The 17,178-nt window shown below is 37.3% G+C and overlaps 1 protein-coding gene across 3 annotated transcripts in view; it reads right to left on the bottom strand.

Annotated features, from left to right (window-relative positions):
• CATSPERE (catsper channel auxiliary subunit epsilon) overlaps window positions 1-17,178 on the bottom strand; it is a 212,718-nt gene that overhangs the window by 31,035 nt on the left and 164,505 nt on the right. For all 3 annotated transcript variants that reach the window (XM_072647630.1, XM_072647632.1, XM_072647631.1), the window contains 4 exons: window positions 14,766-14,816; window positions 8,693-8,726; window positions 8,540-8,619; window positions 1,574-1,673 (listed from right to left, as the gene is read on the bottom strand). In XM_072647630.1, the coding sequence (XP_072503731.1) occupies window positions 1,574-1,673; window positions 8,540-8,619; window positions 8,693-8,726; window positions 14,766-14,816 (265 nt within the window). The remainder of the gene's footprint in view (window positions 1-1,573; window positions 1,674-8,539; window positions 8,620-8,692; window positions 8,727-14,765; window positions 14,817-17,178) is intronic.

Raw genomic sequence — 17,178 nt, 5'->3', positions numbered from 1 at the left:
CATAGATCTTCTTCCATTCTTCTATGTATTCACATTCATAATTTCTTACAACACAGCAATATTCCATTGTACTCATGTGCCATAATTTGTTTACCTATTTTCCAATCAATGGGCACATATTTCTAATTGTTTGCTATCACAAAAAGTGTTGTTATAAAAATTTTGATGCCTATAGAGGCTTTCTTCTATTCAAAGACCTCCTTGGCTTATAAGCACAGTCATGGTATTTCAAGGCCAAAAAAATGTGGATATTTTATTTTCATAATTCCAAACTGATTTGCAAAATGGTTATACTGATTCACAGCTCTGGTAACAATGAATTAGTGTGCCTATTTTTCCACGGCCCCTCCAACATTAACTTTTCCTCTCTTTTGTCATCCTTGTTAATTTGCAGGTTGTAAGGTAAAACTTTAGGGCTGTTTGATGTGTATTTCTCTTATTATTAAAGATTTGTAGTTGTTTGTAATTTTTTTTTAGAGAACTGGCTGTTCCTATCCTTTGATCATTTGTCTATTGGGGATGGATTTTGAACTTAGAAATTTCTGTTGATTGTTTACATGTCTTAGATACCAAACCTAAGCTTATCAGAGAAATTTGATACAAAGATCATAAGATATTCTTGATAATCCTATTTCCATAGTCTGCATCTGGTAGATATTAAGTGTGAATTAGTCAATGGATTTGTTTATCATTAACAGCTGAGATAGTCTAGCCTAAACCCCTTCTTTTTCAAACCACCCTACAGAATTCCAAACATAAATCTGGCAACTATCTGACAAAGTAAATTTTAAACATAAAATATTAGATATTGTCTATTGGACATTTTGACAGTGTGGTAGCAGAAACAATTTGTTATATATTGTGCCAAAGCAGACATGCCAAACCCATGCAATAGAAATTCTAGAAGTTTGTCGTATTAAGTGAGAATTCAGATGGAACTTAACATAAGAGCTTGTTTGCAAGATAAAGGTCACAACAATCTTATCCAATAAAATCTCTAGATATCAAAGTTTCTGACAGCAGAATGAAGATTTCATTGTTTCTGAGCTGATAGGTTTGATTAAAAGACTAGTAAATCTAATAAAAACATTGCTTTTCCCCTATAGCAGAAACTTTATCGTAGGGAAATCTGGTTCCTTTCTTACCCTTAAATAGCTTAGCTCTACTTTTCTTAGAAGAGGATTTTTTTTTTTAAAGACTGAGTCTCTCACACTTACCAGGATAGAAGTAGAAAGGCTAGTCACAGAATCTATCCCCTGCTGATTATTATAAAAGCACTTTTGGCCTGCTCTGTATCCAACTTGACTGGTTTACACCTTATGCAACCCGATGACTCCCTGTTCCTAGGGGCTCTCCATAATGATGCCAAACTTGGTGCAAGTGGCCAATTGGCTTCACTCACTATACCTTAGAACTTTTGAGCTAAAGTGATCCACCAACCTCAACTTTCTGGTTAGCAGAGATTACAGGCATGTGCCACCAACCCTGTTCAGAAAATGGCATAAACTTAAAAGGAAAACACTTAGTCAAAATATATAACTAAATGCCTTGCAAGTGAAAAAAAATCACTTACTTCAGACATGGATAATTCATAGCCAAAATCATTTCTTCCAAATATCTCCCAGAGAACAAAATTTGCTTCAACTTCTTCAACGAGTTTGCCAGCATCATATCTGGAAGAAATAACCACAAGAACTCAGTGTTTAGTCATGTCAACGTTGCGATAGTTGGGTTTCTCAAACTCTCATCAGTTCTTAGGAACTCATCTTGTGAGACACAATAATCTCAGAATTTACAGCAATGGTTATTGGGGAAAAACTCTGGATGTTGTGATTCTGTGTAATGATTAGATTGGGTCATGGAAAATAGTGGGATGAAAGAAAGAGAAAAGTGGTGAATGAGCTTGTATCTTTAAAGGAGACGTGGTTATCCTTAGTACCCTAGGACATGTTTTCCCAGTCCTTCATCCAGCAAGACTGTGAGATCTAACCAAACCAAACAGAAATCAATAAACTGCCCTTTTCCAATACCAAAGCAAGAAGCTCTTGCTATTCCCTCTGAAGGTGGACTCTTCCACTTTTAGATATATCTAATTGTTAGAAAATTTTTCCTCATATCATGTCTGGAGTGGTCTCTTTCTAAATTCTACTCTTTATGGCTCTGGGGACAATAAGAACAAATCCAATCCCTCTTCCATAACACAACCCCTTTAAATATTTGAAGACCTGTATTCCCTGAGAATTTTCTTCAGGCTTATATATACTTAGTTCCTTCAATTGATTCTTATATGCAATGAACTCAAGAATCTTCACCAAACTGGATGGCAGATGCCCTCCAACTTACCAAAGCTATTCATGAACTATGGTGCCTAGAAATGCATCTTCCCTCTGTTGATAATCTCCAATTTATCTTGTTTGTACATAGTTGCTTGCACATTGTCTCCTTCATTAGACTGTAAACTCCTTGGGGGCAGGGGCTGTCTTTTTATCTTTCTTTGTAATCCCAAGTACTTCTCACAGAGGCACATAGTAGGTGCTTTATAAATGCTTGTTGACTGACTGACAATATGACAGATATGGTCTGACTATAGCAGTGCGTATAGCAGGATTGTAAGTGACTAACTCCTAGAAGTCAATCCTTTCTTAATGCAGATCACCCTCACCTTCTTGGGTGCCATGTCACACTGTTGACTCATTGAACTTGTAATTCATCCAACCCCCACCCCCCACCTCAGATCTTTGATGTGTAGCCAATTTTTGGTATGCAAATTGAATCAATGTTGACATCTATTTTTTTTGACAAAACTTCTTTAAAGGCAAGGGTTATCTTTTGCCTTTCTTTGCACCCCCAGTACTTAGCCCAGTGACTGTTTAATAATGAATTCAGTGCTTGGCCTGAAGTCAGGGAGACCTGAAATTAAATCTGGCCTCAGATACTTACTAGTTGTGTGACCCTAGGTAAGTCACTTAATCCTGTTTGCCTCAGTTCCTCATCTGTAAAATGAATTGGAGAAGGAAATGGCAAACCACCCTAGTATCTTTGGCAAGAAAAACCCAAATGGGGTGACAAAGAGTTGGATATGACTGAAAATGACTGAACAACAGCATTATTTATAGGTTTCATCAAAAAATTTCAAACCCCAAGATATTCTGTGACAAATTTGGTTTTGGAAATACTGATCTAGAAAATGAAATATCCTGTAGTTCAGATGCTTTTAATTATTAGAAATATTTATCAGTTGAAACAGGCTTGTGGTTGGTTGGTTGTGTTGGAGGTAGCCCACTCAGTGTAGATCCTATGAATTGCCCCCATGACTCAGCATTGCCCCCATGAAAGGGTTTTAGGGGTCTGGAATTATCTCTACTTCTCTCTTACTACCATCCCATCGTGTACACATCAGTACCTTCTGAAATTTCCCTTTTGCTACAAACAAAAGACAGACTATAGAGGGAATCTATTTTTTTAAATATTTGATTTGTGATCAAGGTGAAAAGGTTCTGTGAGGAGGAATAAAAGGAAAAGGTAGTTAGCAAAGCAGTCTGTCCAAATCAGTAAAGAATATATTCTATTATATATTAATATATATTAATGGTATATCATATATGTATATAAAATATATGTTAATATATTTTATTAGTACATTTTAAAAATGGTCTACCTTTGGTCACCTGTGCATGCCTCTTCATTTTCAGCACAGGATGTTACCAGTTACAGAAATGCACTCCCTCTTTACTTTTGACTTATAAAATTCCTATGAAATGTCCTCTCCTGTATCTACTTTGTATATATTTTGCATTGATTTTTCTTTATGTATGTGGTTTCTCCAAAGAGAAAAAAAGTTCTTTGAGAGTAAGGACTATCTTATTTTGTATCTCTAGTCCTTAACTACCTTGCACAAAGTAATTTCAGGAGAGTAGGATACTGATAAATGGAAGAATCAAAATAGATTCCTTCTAGTTTTAAATCTATGAATTTGTCATGATATGATTTTAGAAGAGGGGTCGGTATTAGATGGAAGAGAATGGCTTCATGTTGAGTTTGAGATGCCTATGAGACATCTAGCTTGAAATGTCCAAAAGGTGTTTGGTAACGTGGAACTGATACTATAGCTGGACAAATGGATCTCGGATTCATCTACATTGGGACACATAACTGGGATAAATAATTACACTTACCCTCATACATCCAAATAGTTGGCAAATACTGTCATTTCTATCTGCACATATTTAGTATATATTTCCTTCTCTGCCTTTGCAAGCTCCCATCCTAGGTAAGGTTTATATAGATGATCCTCATCACTACCTCCATTTCTAATTATTTACTCTTGTAGTGTCCCCCTTTATAAAAGCTTATCTTTTCTCATTGATTAAGCTAGACTTTATAGGATATGTGATTTGGAGGTATACATTAATTTAATTTTAAAAAACTATCATTTCAATTTCCCTTTGATTCTTCATGTATTGGATTAGAAGCTTAGATGATCCAGATTGCTTTTACTTATCATGTAAAGTTTGAGGTAGGTAGCTGGTACAGCCTTGGGTTAACCTCTGTTTGCCTCAGTTTACCCTTCTTTTGATCCTGAATGCCTACATAATTTGTTTAATTGTAGAGATCTGATGTTGTCCACAATGTTTCTTGGGGACTTAAACTTGATATTTCTGTCATTAGCCTATGGATTCTATTGGAAAATAAAATAAAGTATACTTCATATTCTCTAATACTTCTGGGAAATTTTCTTGTGGAATATACTAAGGTCTGTTTTTTAGTTTTTTCTTTCATTTTATTTTTCTGAAAAATCTATATTCTTTGGATTATCTTTGCACATTCTATTGTCACAGATTTACACAATTTCAGAATTAGAAAGAATTTCACTCACTGCTTCAAAGCAACACATTCCACTTTTGGCTAGTTTTAGTTATTAGGAACCTTTTTCTTAAATCAAGTACAAACGTGTCTCTATGCAACTTCCATCCTCTTCTGCTTGTTCTCATATCTGGGACCAAACAGAATAAGTCTAATCCAAGTTCTACATGGAAGTTCTTTGTGGAGGTTGAATTAGGCTACAGAGTATTTTGAAATATTGCAGTGGACTAAGTATGGAAGACCCTTCCCTTCAATAGCTCCTAGTCAAATTTCAAGTTCCCCCAAGTCATGTGATTTCCCCCAAATGGCATACATTCTATAATTTGTTTCAAAAAGTTTTTTGCTACAGAATGCTGCCTGTTGACTTATGTATCCCTCTGTCCTCATCCACAAATGTGCTTTTCTACCCCTCAGGGAGATACTTTCCTCAAATTCTCTCCTTAGTGTAGTAATAAATCTCTCTCTGTCTCTATCTCCCCTTTCTTATTCTCTTTCCCTCTCACTCTGTCCAGCTCCAGTTTTTCTTTTTTTCTATGCTTTTCTTCTCATGATTCTTTCTTTCCTTTCCCATTTTTGTATTTGTTGTTATTATTCTTTTACTCTATTTGACATATTTCCTGCTATTTTGAGATGATAGAAGGGATCTGGTCTTAGATTTAATTTTTCCTGTCTGCATTGTGGAAAGTACATCAAACTTAGAGTCAAGATCTAGGTTCAAATTCTGAGGCCATCTCCAGTTGTTCTGATCTATATCTGGCCACTGGACCTACATGGTTCCAGAGGTGAAAGTGAGGCTGGTGACTTTGCACAGCCCTGCCTCACTTAAATACAATTCACTTGCATGTCATGGTATCACCTCCCTGATATCATGGTCCTCTCTGAGAATACAGGACAAACCACAACGATAATAAAAAAAGTTCAAATTTTAATTCTGCCATTTGCTACTAATAATGATTATTACCTTAAATAATTAGCATTTACATAGGAAGTTGAATCTTGCAATGTCCTTTACATATATTATCTCATTTGATCCTCACAATAACCTTTGGATATTGGTGCTATTATTATCCTGATTTTACAGATGAGGAAAATCAGGCTAAGAGAGGTCAAATGATTTAGTCAGGGTCACATAGCCAGAAGATACCAGAGGCAGGATTTAACCTCTCATGTTCTTCACTCCAGATCCAGTATTGCATCACAGAGCATTCACTATCTATGTGACCTTGGTCAAGAGCCTTCACCCCTCTTGGTCTCAGCTTCTTCAACTAAAAATGAGAATATTGGACTAGAAAATCTCTTAGGTCCCTTCCAACTCTAGATCCATGGCCCTGTGATCATATGATATGTAAAATGAAGGGGTTGAACTAGATGGCCTCTTTGGTCCCTCCTGGCTCTAAAGCTATGATCTTCTCATCAATCTTGCTGAAAATTGAACAATAAGTTTAATTTGGACAGCCCTAGGTTTTACTTATTGACTATAACATTAAAGGAATAGGGACTGTATAATTAAATCTTTGTAGAACTGTTCTAAAAGTTATCAAATTAGATTGTTGTTTAGTAATTATTAAGTATGGCTAAGACATTATAGATATCTGTTTGAATCCTTAGTCTGAATCCTGGCTCCATCTCTTACTACCTCTAGGATCTTGGGGAAATAACTTGATCTCTCAATACCTTAGTTTCTTCATCTACAAAATGAGGATGAACCAGATAATCTCTTTTGATCATTCTAGATGAAATCTGATGGGGCTGATGGAGCACAAATTTCAGCAGCCCAGATCCCTGGCAGATCCTGAAGCATCTGAATCTGGCCCATCCTAGTATAATTCTTTCAACTGGCCTTTTGTTGTGGCCTTTCCCCCACCCCCAGCCCAGTCTTTCATTCTCTGTTACCTCTGGACCACTCTAGGCTACTTGCCACTCCTTGATCCCATCCAGATTTTCTCACAGTCTTTTTCTGTGTGAAAGTTATTGATCCTATCTCATCAAATTAAGAATCTGGCCTACTTGTATTGGCATCACAAATACCTCAGACTCACTAGAAATCTCATGCACTACAACTGGTGTCTTAATAAACTCACTCACTATCTGGACTGAAAGAAGGCTTGAGTGGTCAAATTCTTCTGAGGTAGACCCCTACCCTGTACCCTTGCATTTTGAGGTTCCTAGCACCCCTAGACTGTGACATATTTACTCCAAAATACCTATCTTCTTACTTCTCTTGTTTGAAGGAAAGAAAGTCTATAAATTACTGGAAGAATGCTCCTAATGAAAAAGTAAATTCATGACCTCTGGATTTAAAATGGTCTTCATAATGGTTCAAAATCATGTACAGTGACACTAATATATTTCCTCTTCATAGCAATACCATTTTCAATGAATTACAAAGATCATTGTGAAAATAAGAGATTGAATTAAATGATGTATTCCATTAGTGTTAGTCATAGAGTTTTGCAGCTAGAAGGGACCAAGATACGTACTGAAAACCTAGAGTAGAAATTCAGATGTCACTCACTCGTTCTGGTAACTTTGTTTATAGCTCCTAATTTCAGGAATTAGGTATTTTATCAAATGAGAAAATATCTGTAAAGTGCTTAGCACAGCTCCTGGAATAAAATGTGTGTGTGTGTGTGTGTGTGTGTGTGTGTTCATCTTTCGTTGCCGAAGAAGACCATACCATCAGAGAAATGATGACATGACTTGTACTTGAGTTTGTTTTGAGTGAGGGAAGACTGTGCAGGTCACCAGCCTTACTTCTCCTCTACAGCCATCTGAATCCAGTGACCAGATATTCATCAGGAGGACTAGAGATGACTCAGGCTGAGGCAATTGGGGTTAAGTGCCCAAGGTCACACAGCTGGTGAGTGTCAAGTGTCTGAGGTGAGATTTGAATTCAGGTCCTCCTGACTCCTGCACTGGTGCTCTATCCACTATACCACCTAGCTGCCCCCTGGAATAAAGTTGGTGCTTAATAAATACTTATTTCCCTCTCTCCCTCCCCACTTCTATTCAATGGGTAGGCACTTCACAAATCTCTCAAAGAAAGAAACAATATTCACTGCTATGGGAAGGGCACATGTTAGCTCTTGAGTTTGGCAGATGGCAGTAGATGGCAATGGCTTTCTTCTGGTCCCCTATAGCAACTACGCTATTCTTTAGCTGCTTTTGTAATATCATGTTTCCGGTTGGAATGGATTATCTCAGGAGCCTAGAGAAGCTGAATCTCCTTGTGTTCTGAAATAGACAGGACTCAATAGTGCGAATCTAAGTTTCTTGTCTTTATCAATAGTTGGCTCCCTCAAAGCTGGTGGAAGGTGTGGGGCATTATAAGAGCACAGATGAAACAGTAAGACAACTGTATCAGTAACTGTTACAAGAACTGTAAGTTATCTGTTGAAAACTAAGAACTAAGTTTTTTGGTACATTTATGATTTGACTCAAGATCCCCAGAGAAAGGAAGGAATGACCCTGATGGTAACCCTAAAGAACAGAATTTAAAGCAAAACAAGTGATCATTAGCAATGGCCTAACAAATATATACATAGTCAACTTTCCCAGTGAAAACAAACAAACAAAAACCTATTTTGAACCTATAATGGTCAGTTAATCATGTTTTTAATTCTATGATTTGGAAATATGTAAGATAAGTTGGAAAATGTTTTAGAATGTTACTTACAAAAGAAGGACAGGTTGGAATTTTTCTGTCATAGGAACTTTCAAAGGGCAGCCATACTGACTAACACTATAGTTTACATACTAGAAAAGAAAAAAATGTATTAGTTATTTTTATGTATTTGACTTATGGACAAAAAATTCATAGTTTTCTTACCATGTCTTTAGGTTGATTGCCGCTCAAATATTTCCTAATAAAAAGGAGATATTTTAAAATACTGAAGTTTTACACGTGAAAAACAATGCATTTCTGGTCTAAAACAAATTTAATTTTCATAACTTTACTATGCTAACAAGTAAGGATCTCAACTTTTAACTAGTGTTTAGGATAAATGATAATGAATTAAGTTAAGGATTGCAAACTTAATTTTGCAGTTTTATGGGATATTTGAAAATAAAATTGTTTACTTTAATGAAAAATACATGATTTTTTTTTGGTAGATAAGGATAATAATCTTCAAGAAACAAAAATAGAGCATCATATCTATAGAGACGTGTTGGGAAATCACTGACATGCATCATCTCTTAAAACTAAACAAATGAGACAGGTGATCAGCTTTGGAGTCAGGAAGACCAGGTTCTTACTACCTTACTACCTCTAACATACCAATTATATGACCATGGGAAAACCACTCAACATTTCAGTGCTTTGAGACAATTTTTCTGAGGCTGTGAATTATAGGTTACCTACATAGTTGAAGGGAGTTTCTAAACAATGATGAGATCACACCTTTGGTGAAAAAAAAAGTTACTTCTTGATGGTCCTAGGGTTCTCTTGACTCTGCCATATCCAGTCTGACAAATTCCCAAATACCACTTATGGTAGGAACAATATCTCCTACTATCCCTGCCACATAGACCAGGCTAGCTTTTTTCTAAGGCATTATTCCCAGAAGGGTTGGCTTATTTTTCCTTGAAATGTACTGAAACCATCCTTGAGATACAATTGACCTAGAGGTCTAAAGCTCAAACCATAGTCTTCATACAAAATTTGGCCCATAAGAAATCAGTAGTTCCTCACTTGACACTGATGGTACCATCCTGGCAAATGCAGAGAGAGGGAAACTATGTCCAATTGAATCAGTGCTGTATCCTTGATTAATAACCTTTTCATGTTATGGCTAAATAAACTTTTTTGATTAACTGTTTGATGGTCTACACATGTATCTATTCATTCCAGTCTTGAACCTAAACCACCAGATCAGCCTGCATTAGGTCTGGCCTACAATGCCACAGGAAACCAGGCAGCCTGGTGGTACAAAGGATAGAGCACATTTTCTTCTCTTCAACTTCATGGATCCCTTTGACAGTGTCTTGTGAGGTCTATGGCTCCCTTCTCTGGGTAAGATTTTTGAAAGCATAAAATAAAAAATGTAGAATTGCAAAGGAAATAAATTATATTGAAATAAAGTTATTAAACTATTAAAAAAATAAGTTTACAGATATCAGATTAAGAAGCCCTGGTTTAAAAGCTAACTAGTTGGCACTCTATGAAATTTTATCTTCAATTATAGATAAATTGATAGGCTATTTTCAACCAGAAGACATAAAGAATTAGCTGAATGGAACAATGGTTCATAGAATTCTTCTCAGTATTGAATAAATGTGTTGGGTGGGGTGAACGGGTGTTCAGGGAGGACTAGCACTTCTGGTGAGTGGGCTGCCAAGTATTTTCAGGGCTCAGAGAACTCAGCAGGTATTGAATCCAAATAGCAGCCTTCAGTGAAACAAGGCTGGCAAATGAAGGCCAGCCTATCAAAGTCAGAGTGGGATACAATTTTTTTTTCTGGAGTGGCTGTAGTGATGAGGAATACTATGAAAGTGGTGTAGGTTTTTCAATTCAAACTAGTCTAGTCAACAAGCTTGTATGCCTTCCAAAAGGAGTGAATGATAGGCTCATGACAATGTGATTGCCACTTGCAGAAAAGCACCATGTCACCATCATCGGTGCCAATGCTCCCACTATGAAAAATCTTGATGAGGTCAAAGAAGAATTTTATGAAAACCTAGAGACACTCATCATCAATGTGTCAAAAGAAGACAAAGCTGTAATTCTGGGTGATTTTAATGTGAGAATAGACATAGACTACCAGACATGGCAGGGAGTCCCTGGGAGTCCCTCCAACTTCCTGGAGTTGGAAACAGCAATAGCAATGGTTACTTATTACCGAAGACTTTCGTGTCTCATGACCTTCATATCATCAACACTGTCTTCCATCTACTTAAACTCAATAAAACTTTGTGAATGTTCTCTTGTAGGAAACATTGGCATTTAATAGACTATATCATGGTAAGGAGAAGAGACAGAAAAGATGTGAGAGTGATGAAGGTGATGGTTGGTGTGGAGTGCTGGACTGATCATAGACTTATCTTTTCTAAACTAAACTTTCACATTCAACAAAAGTGGTGGCCCCCAAGGCAACATGGTTACCAGAAGACAATGTCAATAGATTAGGGCATTTCTAGCATGAAGAGTTTGCTAATTTGGAGGAAAATCTGAACCAACACATAGTTGGCCTCAGTGGAGCAGAAAAGGAGTGTGTGGCTTTCAGATATTTGGTGTAAAGCACCAAACTTACTGATCTGGGCCAGAACACTCATAAACATTAAGACTGGTTTGATGAAAATGATGGGAAATTCAGAAGCTGCTAAATGAAAAACAAGAACTCCATAGGGTTTACCAGTAGGATAGTGCATCCATTTCTAAGAAGGCATCATTTAACTCTAGCAAAAGTAAAGTGTAAGTAAAGCTTAGGGAGATGCAGAATTCTTGGTTCAGTAAGAAGGTAGATGAAATTCAGTTTTATACTGATAGTAATAATCCAAAGCACTTTTATGATACCCTGAGGGCTGTTTATGGTCCAAAGACCTGTGATATAGCTCAATGAATCAGTGCAGATGGAGTCACAATGATCAGTGATAAAAATTTGATACTGGAAAGATGGACTGAACACTTCCATAGCATTCTCAACAGACCATCATCAATCAATGCTGAAGCCATTGATCATATGCCTCAGGTTGAAGTCAAGCCATATCTAGCAGAGCTTCCAACTGAAGAAGAGGTGTTGAATAATTTTAGGTTCTTCTCGTATGGCAAAACACCTTGTGCTGATTTTATTCCAGCTGAGTTTTATAAGGTGGGGAGTACACTGCCCATTGAAAAACTGACTGAAATCTTCGAGATTATATGACAAGAGAAGGTTATTCCTCAGAAGTTCAAGGATGCCTTCATTGTCCATCTGTATAAAGGAAAAGGAAATAGATTGTCCTATGACCATCATGGGGAGGGGCAGGGGTGTCTTTCTCTTGGTCACTGCCAACAAGATTCTTGCCAGAGTCCTCCTTAATAGGCTGATCCTTCACCTGGGAGATGGTTATCTACTTGAGAGTCAGTGCGGCTTCAGAAAAGGCCTAAGGAATGGTTGATATGGCGTTTGCTGCCTGACAACTCAAGGAGAAATGCTAGGAGCAGAACAGAGGTCCATACATAATCTTCATTGATCTGCCCATGGCCTTTGATACTGTCAGTCATGAGGGCTTGTGGAAGAGGGCAAAATTTGGTTGCCTGGAGAAGTTCATTAGTATTCATGATGGCCAGTTTCATGATGGCATGCTTGCATTGGTTCTGGATAATGGACGATGCTCTTGTGCTTTCCCAGTCACCAATGGAGTGAAGCAGAGCTGTGTTCTTACACTTATGCTTTTTAGCATGATATTTTCAGCAATGTTGTAGGATACCTTCAATGAGGATGAAAATGGCATCAAGTCCAGCTACTGCACTGACAACAAATTATTTAACTGGAAAAGGCTACAAACCAAGACTAAAAGGGAGGGAGAGCTGGTGCTTGACTTTTTGTGCAGAGATGATTATGCACTCATTGCAACCTCTGAGTCTGAGTTGCAGCAGAGTATGAATTGATTCTCTGCAGCTTGTGCTAATTTTGGCCTGACAACATCAAGAGAACAGGTTCTCCACCAGCCAGCACTACACCATCCCTATTTGAAACCTTTGCTTACAGCAAATGGAGAAATTTTGAATGTTGTGGAGAAGTTTGGTTACTTTGGCAGTATACTTTCCAGGGATTTACACATAGATGATGAAGTTACTGTACACATTGCCAGAGCTAGCTCAATGTCTGGGACACTCTGAAGGAAAGTGTGGGAGAGAAGAGTTCTACCTACCAAACTGAAACTCTACAGAGTGATTATACTGATCTCATTGTTGTATGCCTGTGAAACCTGGATAGTCTATGGGCACCATACCAGGAAACTGAATCACTTCCATGTGAATTGTTTTAGGAAGATTTTGAAGATCATGGCAAGATAAGGTACTGGAAACTGAGATCCTCTGTCAAGCAAAACTGTCAAGCATTCAAGTTCTGTTGTAGAGAGTGTAATTCTTATGGGCTGGTCACATCGTTTGATGTCAAATATGCATTTGCCTAAAAGACTATTTTATGAAGAACAAAGGCAAGCACTTACATAGGGTCCTGAAGAAGTCATACAAGGACACTCTCAAGGTATTTCTGAAGAATTTTGGAATTGTGAGACACGGGGAGATGCTGCCATAGGACTGCCCAGCAAGGTGTGCCTTCATCAAAGAAGATGTAGTGCTCCATGAGCACAATAGAATTGCAATAGCTCAAAAGAAACATGAGATGCACAAATTTAGAGACATCCCTACTCCAAATGTTCATGTGGACTATTTGTGCTCAACCTGTAGTAGAGCCTTCTGAGCTTGTATTGGTCTGATCAGCCATAGTTGGACACACTGTATCTTAACCTCAACATAGTGATGTCATTTTGATCTTCTTTGAGCATGAAGGACAACTGCTGCCAAAATGAGTTGGGGTCCAAGGAAGAGTTGGTTTTCATTATTACATAGGTCTCTTTGGCCCTCTTGCCTTACAGAGCTCATAATGTTGTTGTTGTTGAATTGTCTCTGAATCTATGTGATCTCATTTGAGGTTTTCTTGACAAAGATGCTGGAGTGGTTTGCCATTTCCTTCTCCAATTCATTTGACAGATGAGGAAACTGAGGCAAACAGAGCTAAGTGACTTGTCCATGGGGCAAGTGTCTGAGACAAAATTTGAACTGACTCCTGGTCTAGTCAACTGCCCACTGTATTACCTAGTTGCCTTATAGCTCATGATAATTGTATACAAAAAGGCCATAATGAAGATAATTTTAGCTAATGCACCAGCCTCTGTTGAAGGTAACTGAAGTGAAGACAAAAAAAATTTCCCTCTCCTTTGTTGGAAACTCTTCTTTTTTGGCATTAGCACCTATGTTAGGAGGAAGAAGTCTCTGGCTTTCTTTTTAAAAAACTTCAATAAAGATTCTTGGGTAATATGTTTGTAGTGCCAACTTTTGAGTTTCTACATCACCCTCATTTGTGAATGTGTGACTTTCCCTGTAACAAAAATTGAATAATTGAAAACAGAGGTAAGGTAGAAGTGCTTCATTCTCATTGTGCTTGTTTTTTTTGTCAACGAGAATGACCTTTGCATTGGACCTTACAGAGCAAAAATGTGTGACATTACTGTGACATTAATATGTTCACCCTTTCCTGTAAACTGGCCTACTTGCTACTTCTCATAGACAGAATTCAATTTCCCTTGTGTCTTTTGCACAAGAGGTCCCCCATGCAAAGAATGAATGCTTTTTAAAACTTTTCCTCTTTGAATCCCCAACTTCTTTCAAGGCTCAGCTCCAGAGCTGCTGGAAGTCTATCCCAATTCCCTCCAATTGGTAGTGCCCTGTCCTGGAAATTATTGTGTAATTACTTTGTATATATCTGTATTTACTTTGTGTATGTGTTGTTTTTTCCTCAACAGCTTGCAAAAAACAGATTAGGTCTATGATTTCACTGGCATTGAGAATTCCTGGAAGAGGAAAAACACTCTCCAATGTACGTTTGGAACCTTTCCTGCAGTTTACAGATAGTTGTCTGGGACGCTGAGATTAAGGGACTTGCCCAGGGTCACATAACCAGTATATGTCGAACAGAGGGTTTTCCTGGATCTAAGACCAGTTCTCTAATCACAGTGATATGCTGTCTCTTGAATGAATTCATGAATTACCGTGGTTTACACTTAGAAAAGTTGGTATTGAATCTGAATCCTTTCTCCCCAATGAATGTTTGTTGATTGTCGACAAATATTGAATAAGCAGCACCTTTATAAATATAGAATCCTGCTACTTCTGATAGTATTAAAATATTTCTTACTTTTCAATGACATAACTGTTGTTTGTATAGTGACATTCAGTGTTGCTGTATCTGTGAAAAAAATCAAAGAATATCAATAAAAACAAATACCATAGTGTGATATATTTTTATATTTACAAGACAAGAGTTGAATTATTTAATGGTGTATGAACACAACCCAAAGTTTCTCCTACACTTGCATTTGTTCATATGGTTTCCTTTGCCTGTAATACATTCTACCCCCCCTTCCACTTTTATCAGAGTCAGAATAAACATTTATTAAGTACCTACTATATACTAGGAACTATGTTAAGTGCTGGGTTATAAAGAAAGGCATAAGACAGTCCCTGCCCACAAGGACCTTACAAACTAATAGAGGAAGACAATATATAAAAACAAGCTGAAAAGGTGGGTTTGGGGGAATAAAGAAGTTGGAAAGTGGAAAGGGGGATGGCAAAGTCTTGTAGCCTGGATTAGAAATGATCTGAAGAGATGTGTTACCCAGTTGAATTCATTTTGTGGAATGATGAATTTCTGGAGATATTGCATTCTAATAGCTTAACCAATAAGGATTTTGCCAAAATCTGGTCTATCTTCAAAGCCTATCTCAAAAGCCAACCTTTTTAAAGGAAGCCTTTCCTGATTTCCCCAGCCAGGTAAGCTCTCTCTTTCCTTTGTACCCCCATAGGGTATTCTGTGTCTCTTTTATGGAACTTAACATTCTGACTTAACTTATTATTGTGTTTGTATCCCCTTTTCTAGATTGTAAGTTCCTAAAAGGCAAAGACAGTATAGTAATTCATCATCATTGAAAATCTGAAATGTTCTATCCCACTGTGGGCATTCAAGAAATTGAATTTAGTTCTTGTTAAATATCTGACAAAGTCAAATAGAATTACTTGAACCATTTTATAGCCATATGTATTCTGTTTTAGGTGAATTTATTCTTTCTTCTAGGTTTTAGTGATTGAAAACTGAAGAGCCACTTTTTAGACCATCTCTTAGAGAAATCCATTTCGCTGATGTCCAAGTTATGCTCATTCTCCTTATTCTGGCTGTATTCAGAAAGTTCAGTAGGAGTGCTGATTGATACTACAATCTAGGCACCAAATCTCAACTTTTCTAGTCAAACTGATTAAGCAGTAATGTATACTGATTGAATCACTACAGAGTTTTAAAACTAGATTTGAAAGCTCTCAGAGAGGTAATAAGTTTCCCACTTCTTAGAAGAAGAGCCTCGATGATCACTTTTAAGGCATGCTATACTGTGATTCCTTTCACATATGGGTTGGACTAGATGGCTTCTTGGAGTCCCTTCTCACTTTGAAATTCTGTGATTCTGTGAATATGTAACTATTATGGAGATGTCACTTTCTCCCTCCATTGGCTGGCCACTGAACCATTTGAAGGGAAGGGAAGGTAATTTTATGGTCTCCCAGAAGTCCAGATTTGACTTTTGGAGGGTTTGATCCAACTAAGATCCCCCTTGAAGCCAACAGAAGCCCAACAAATGCTCTCTTCCCTAGGAAATTTGGACTAGTTGGGACTTAAAACTACTAGGTAGAATAAGAATTCTCCTCTGGATAAAGAACTCCTAGATACGTACCAATTTGAACCCAAAACAAGACTCCCTGGAAAAGGGAAATACTAGATATTTTTTCCTATCATCTTTCTTCTTCTGTGCTCTCTCCATGCTTTGCATCATCTCTATGGGCATTTGAATTATACTATGGGTGGTCTTAAGGAGTTTAACTTCATCCTGGGTCCAGAGGTATGTATTAGGAAAAGCAAAAGGCTAGTGTATATCCCCTGGAAGATATGTTATGATTAACTTTATCTGCTTGTTGGAAGAATGACTGCTAAAATTCACTAGTAAATACATTGATTAATGAATTCAAGAGTTCTTAACCTGGGGTCCATGACTTAAATCTTTTTTTGAAACTATATTTTAATATAATTTTATTTTGCACACTTAAAAACATTTTAGCCTTTACCTGATTGCTAAGGGAGTTAAAGAAAAGGTTAAGAAGTATTGATGAATGATAGTTTACTTAATTTTGTATAAGGTGATATACTTTTGCAAATGTGATAACTGATGGTTTTATTGTTTAGTGGGGAAAGGTCCCAAGAGATAAAGCATTTAATATTATTTAGATATATTTACACAAGCTGAGACTGATTCTCCACCTTTTCTCTATCTTTCCCTCTAACACCCTGCATAGGGAAGACAGTGGTATAGTCAGCTATACAGTGCTCTAAAGGTTAAGATTTGCTTTTCCAGTACTTCGTGAAGCCCTTTTTTATTCTGTAATCTGAAGGTACCCTAAAGTCTTTTCCCCCTGATCTTGAACCTCTATGAAAAGAATTGCTTTTGTCTCCCTTATCCTGTGTTCCCAGGGTCCTATATCCTCCTGCCCTGTCCTTAAATCCTTAA

This window comes from Notamacropus eugenii, chromosome 2 (genome assembly GCF_028372415.1).
Source record: "Notamacropus eugenii isolate mMacEug1 chromosome 2, mMacEug1.pri_v2, whole genome shotgun sequence".
Lineage (NCBI taxonomy): Eukaryota > Metazoa > Chordata > Mammalia > Diprotodontia > Macropodidae > Notamacropus > Notamacropus eugenii.
The sequence above is the reverse complement of the archived record's forward strand: the minus strand, read 5'-3'. Positions and strand labels throughout refer to the sequence as shown.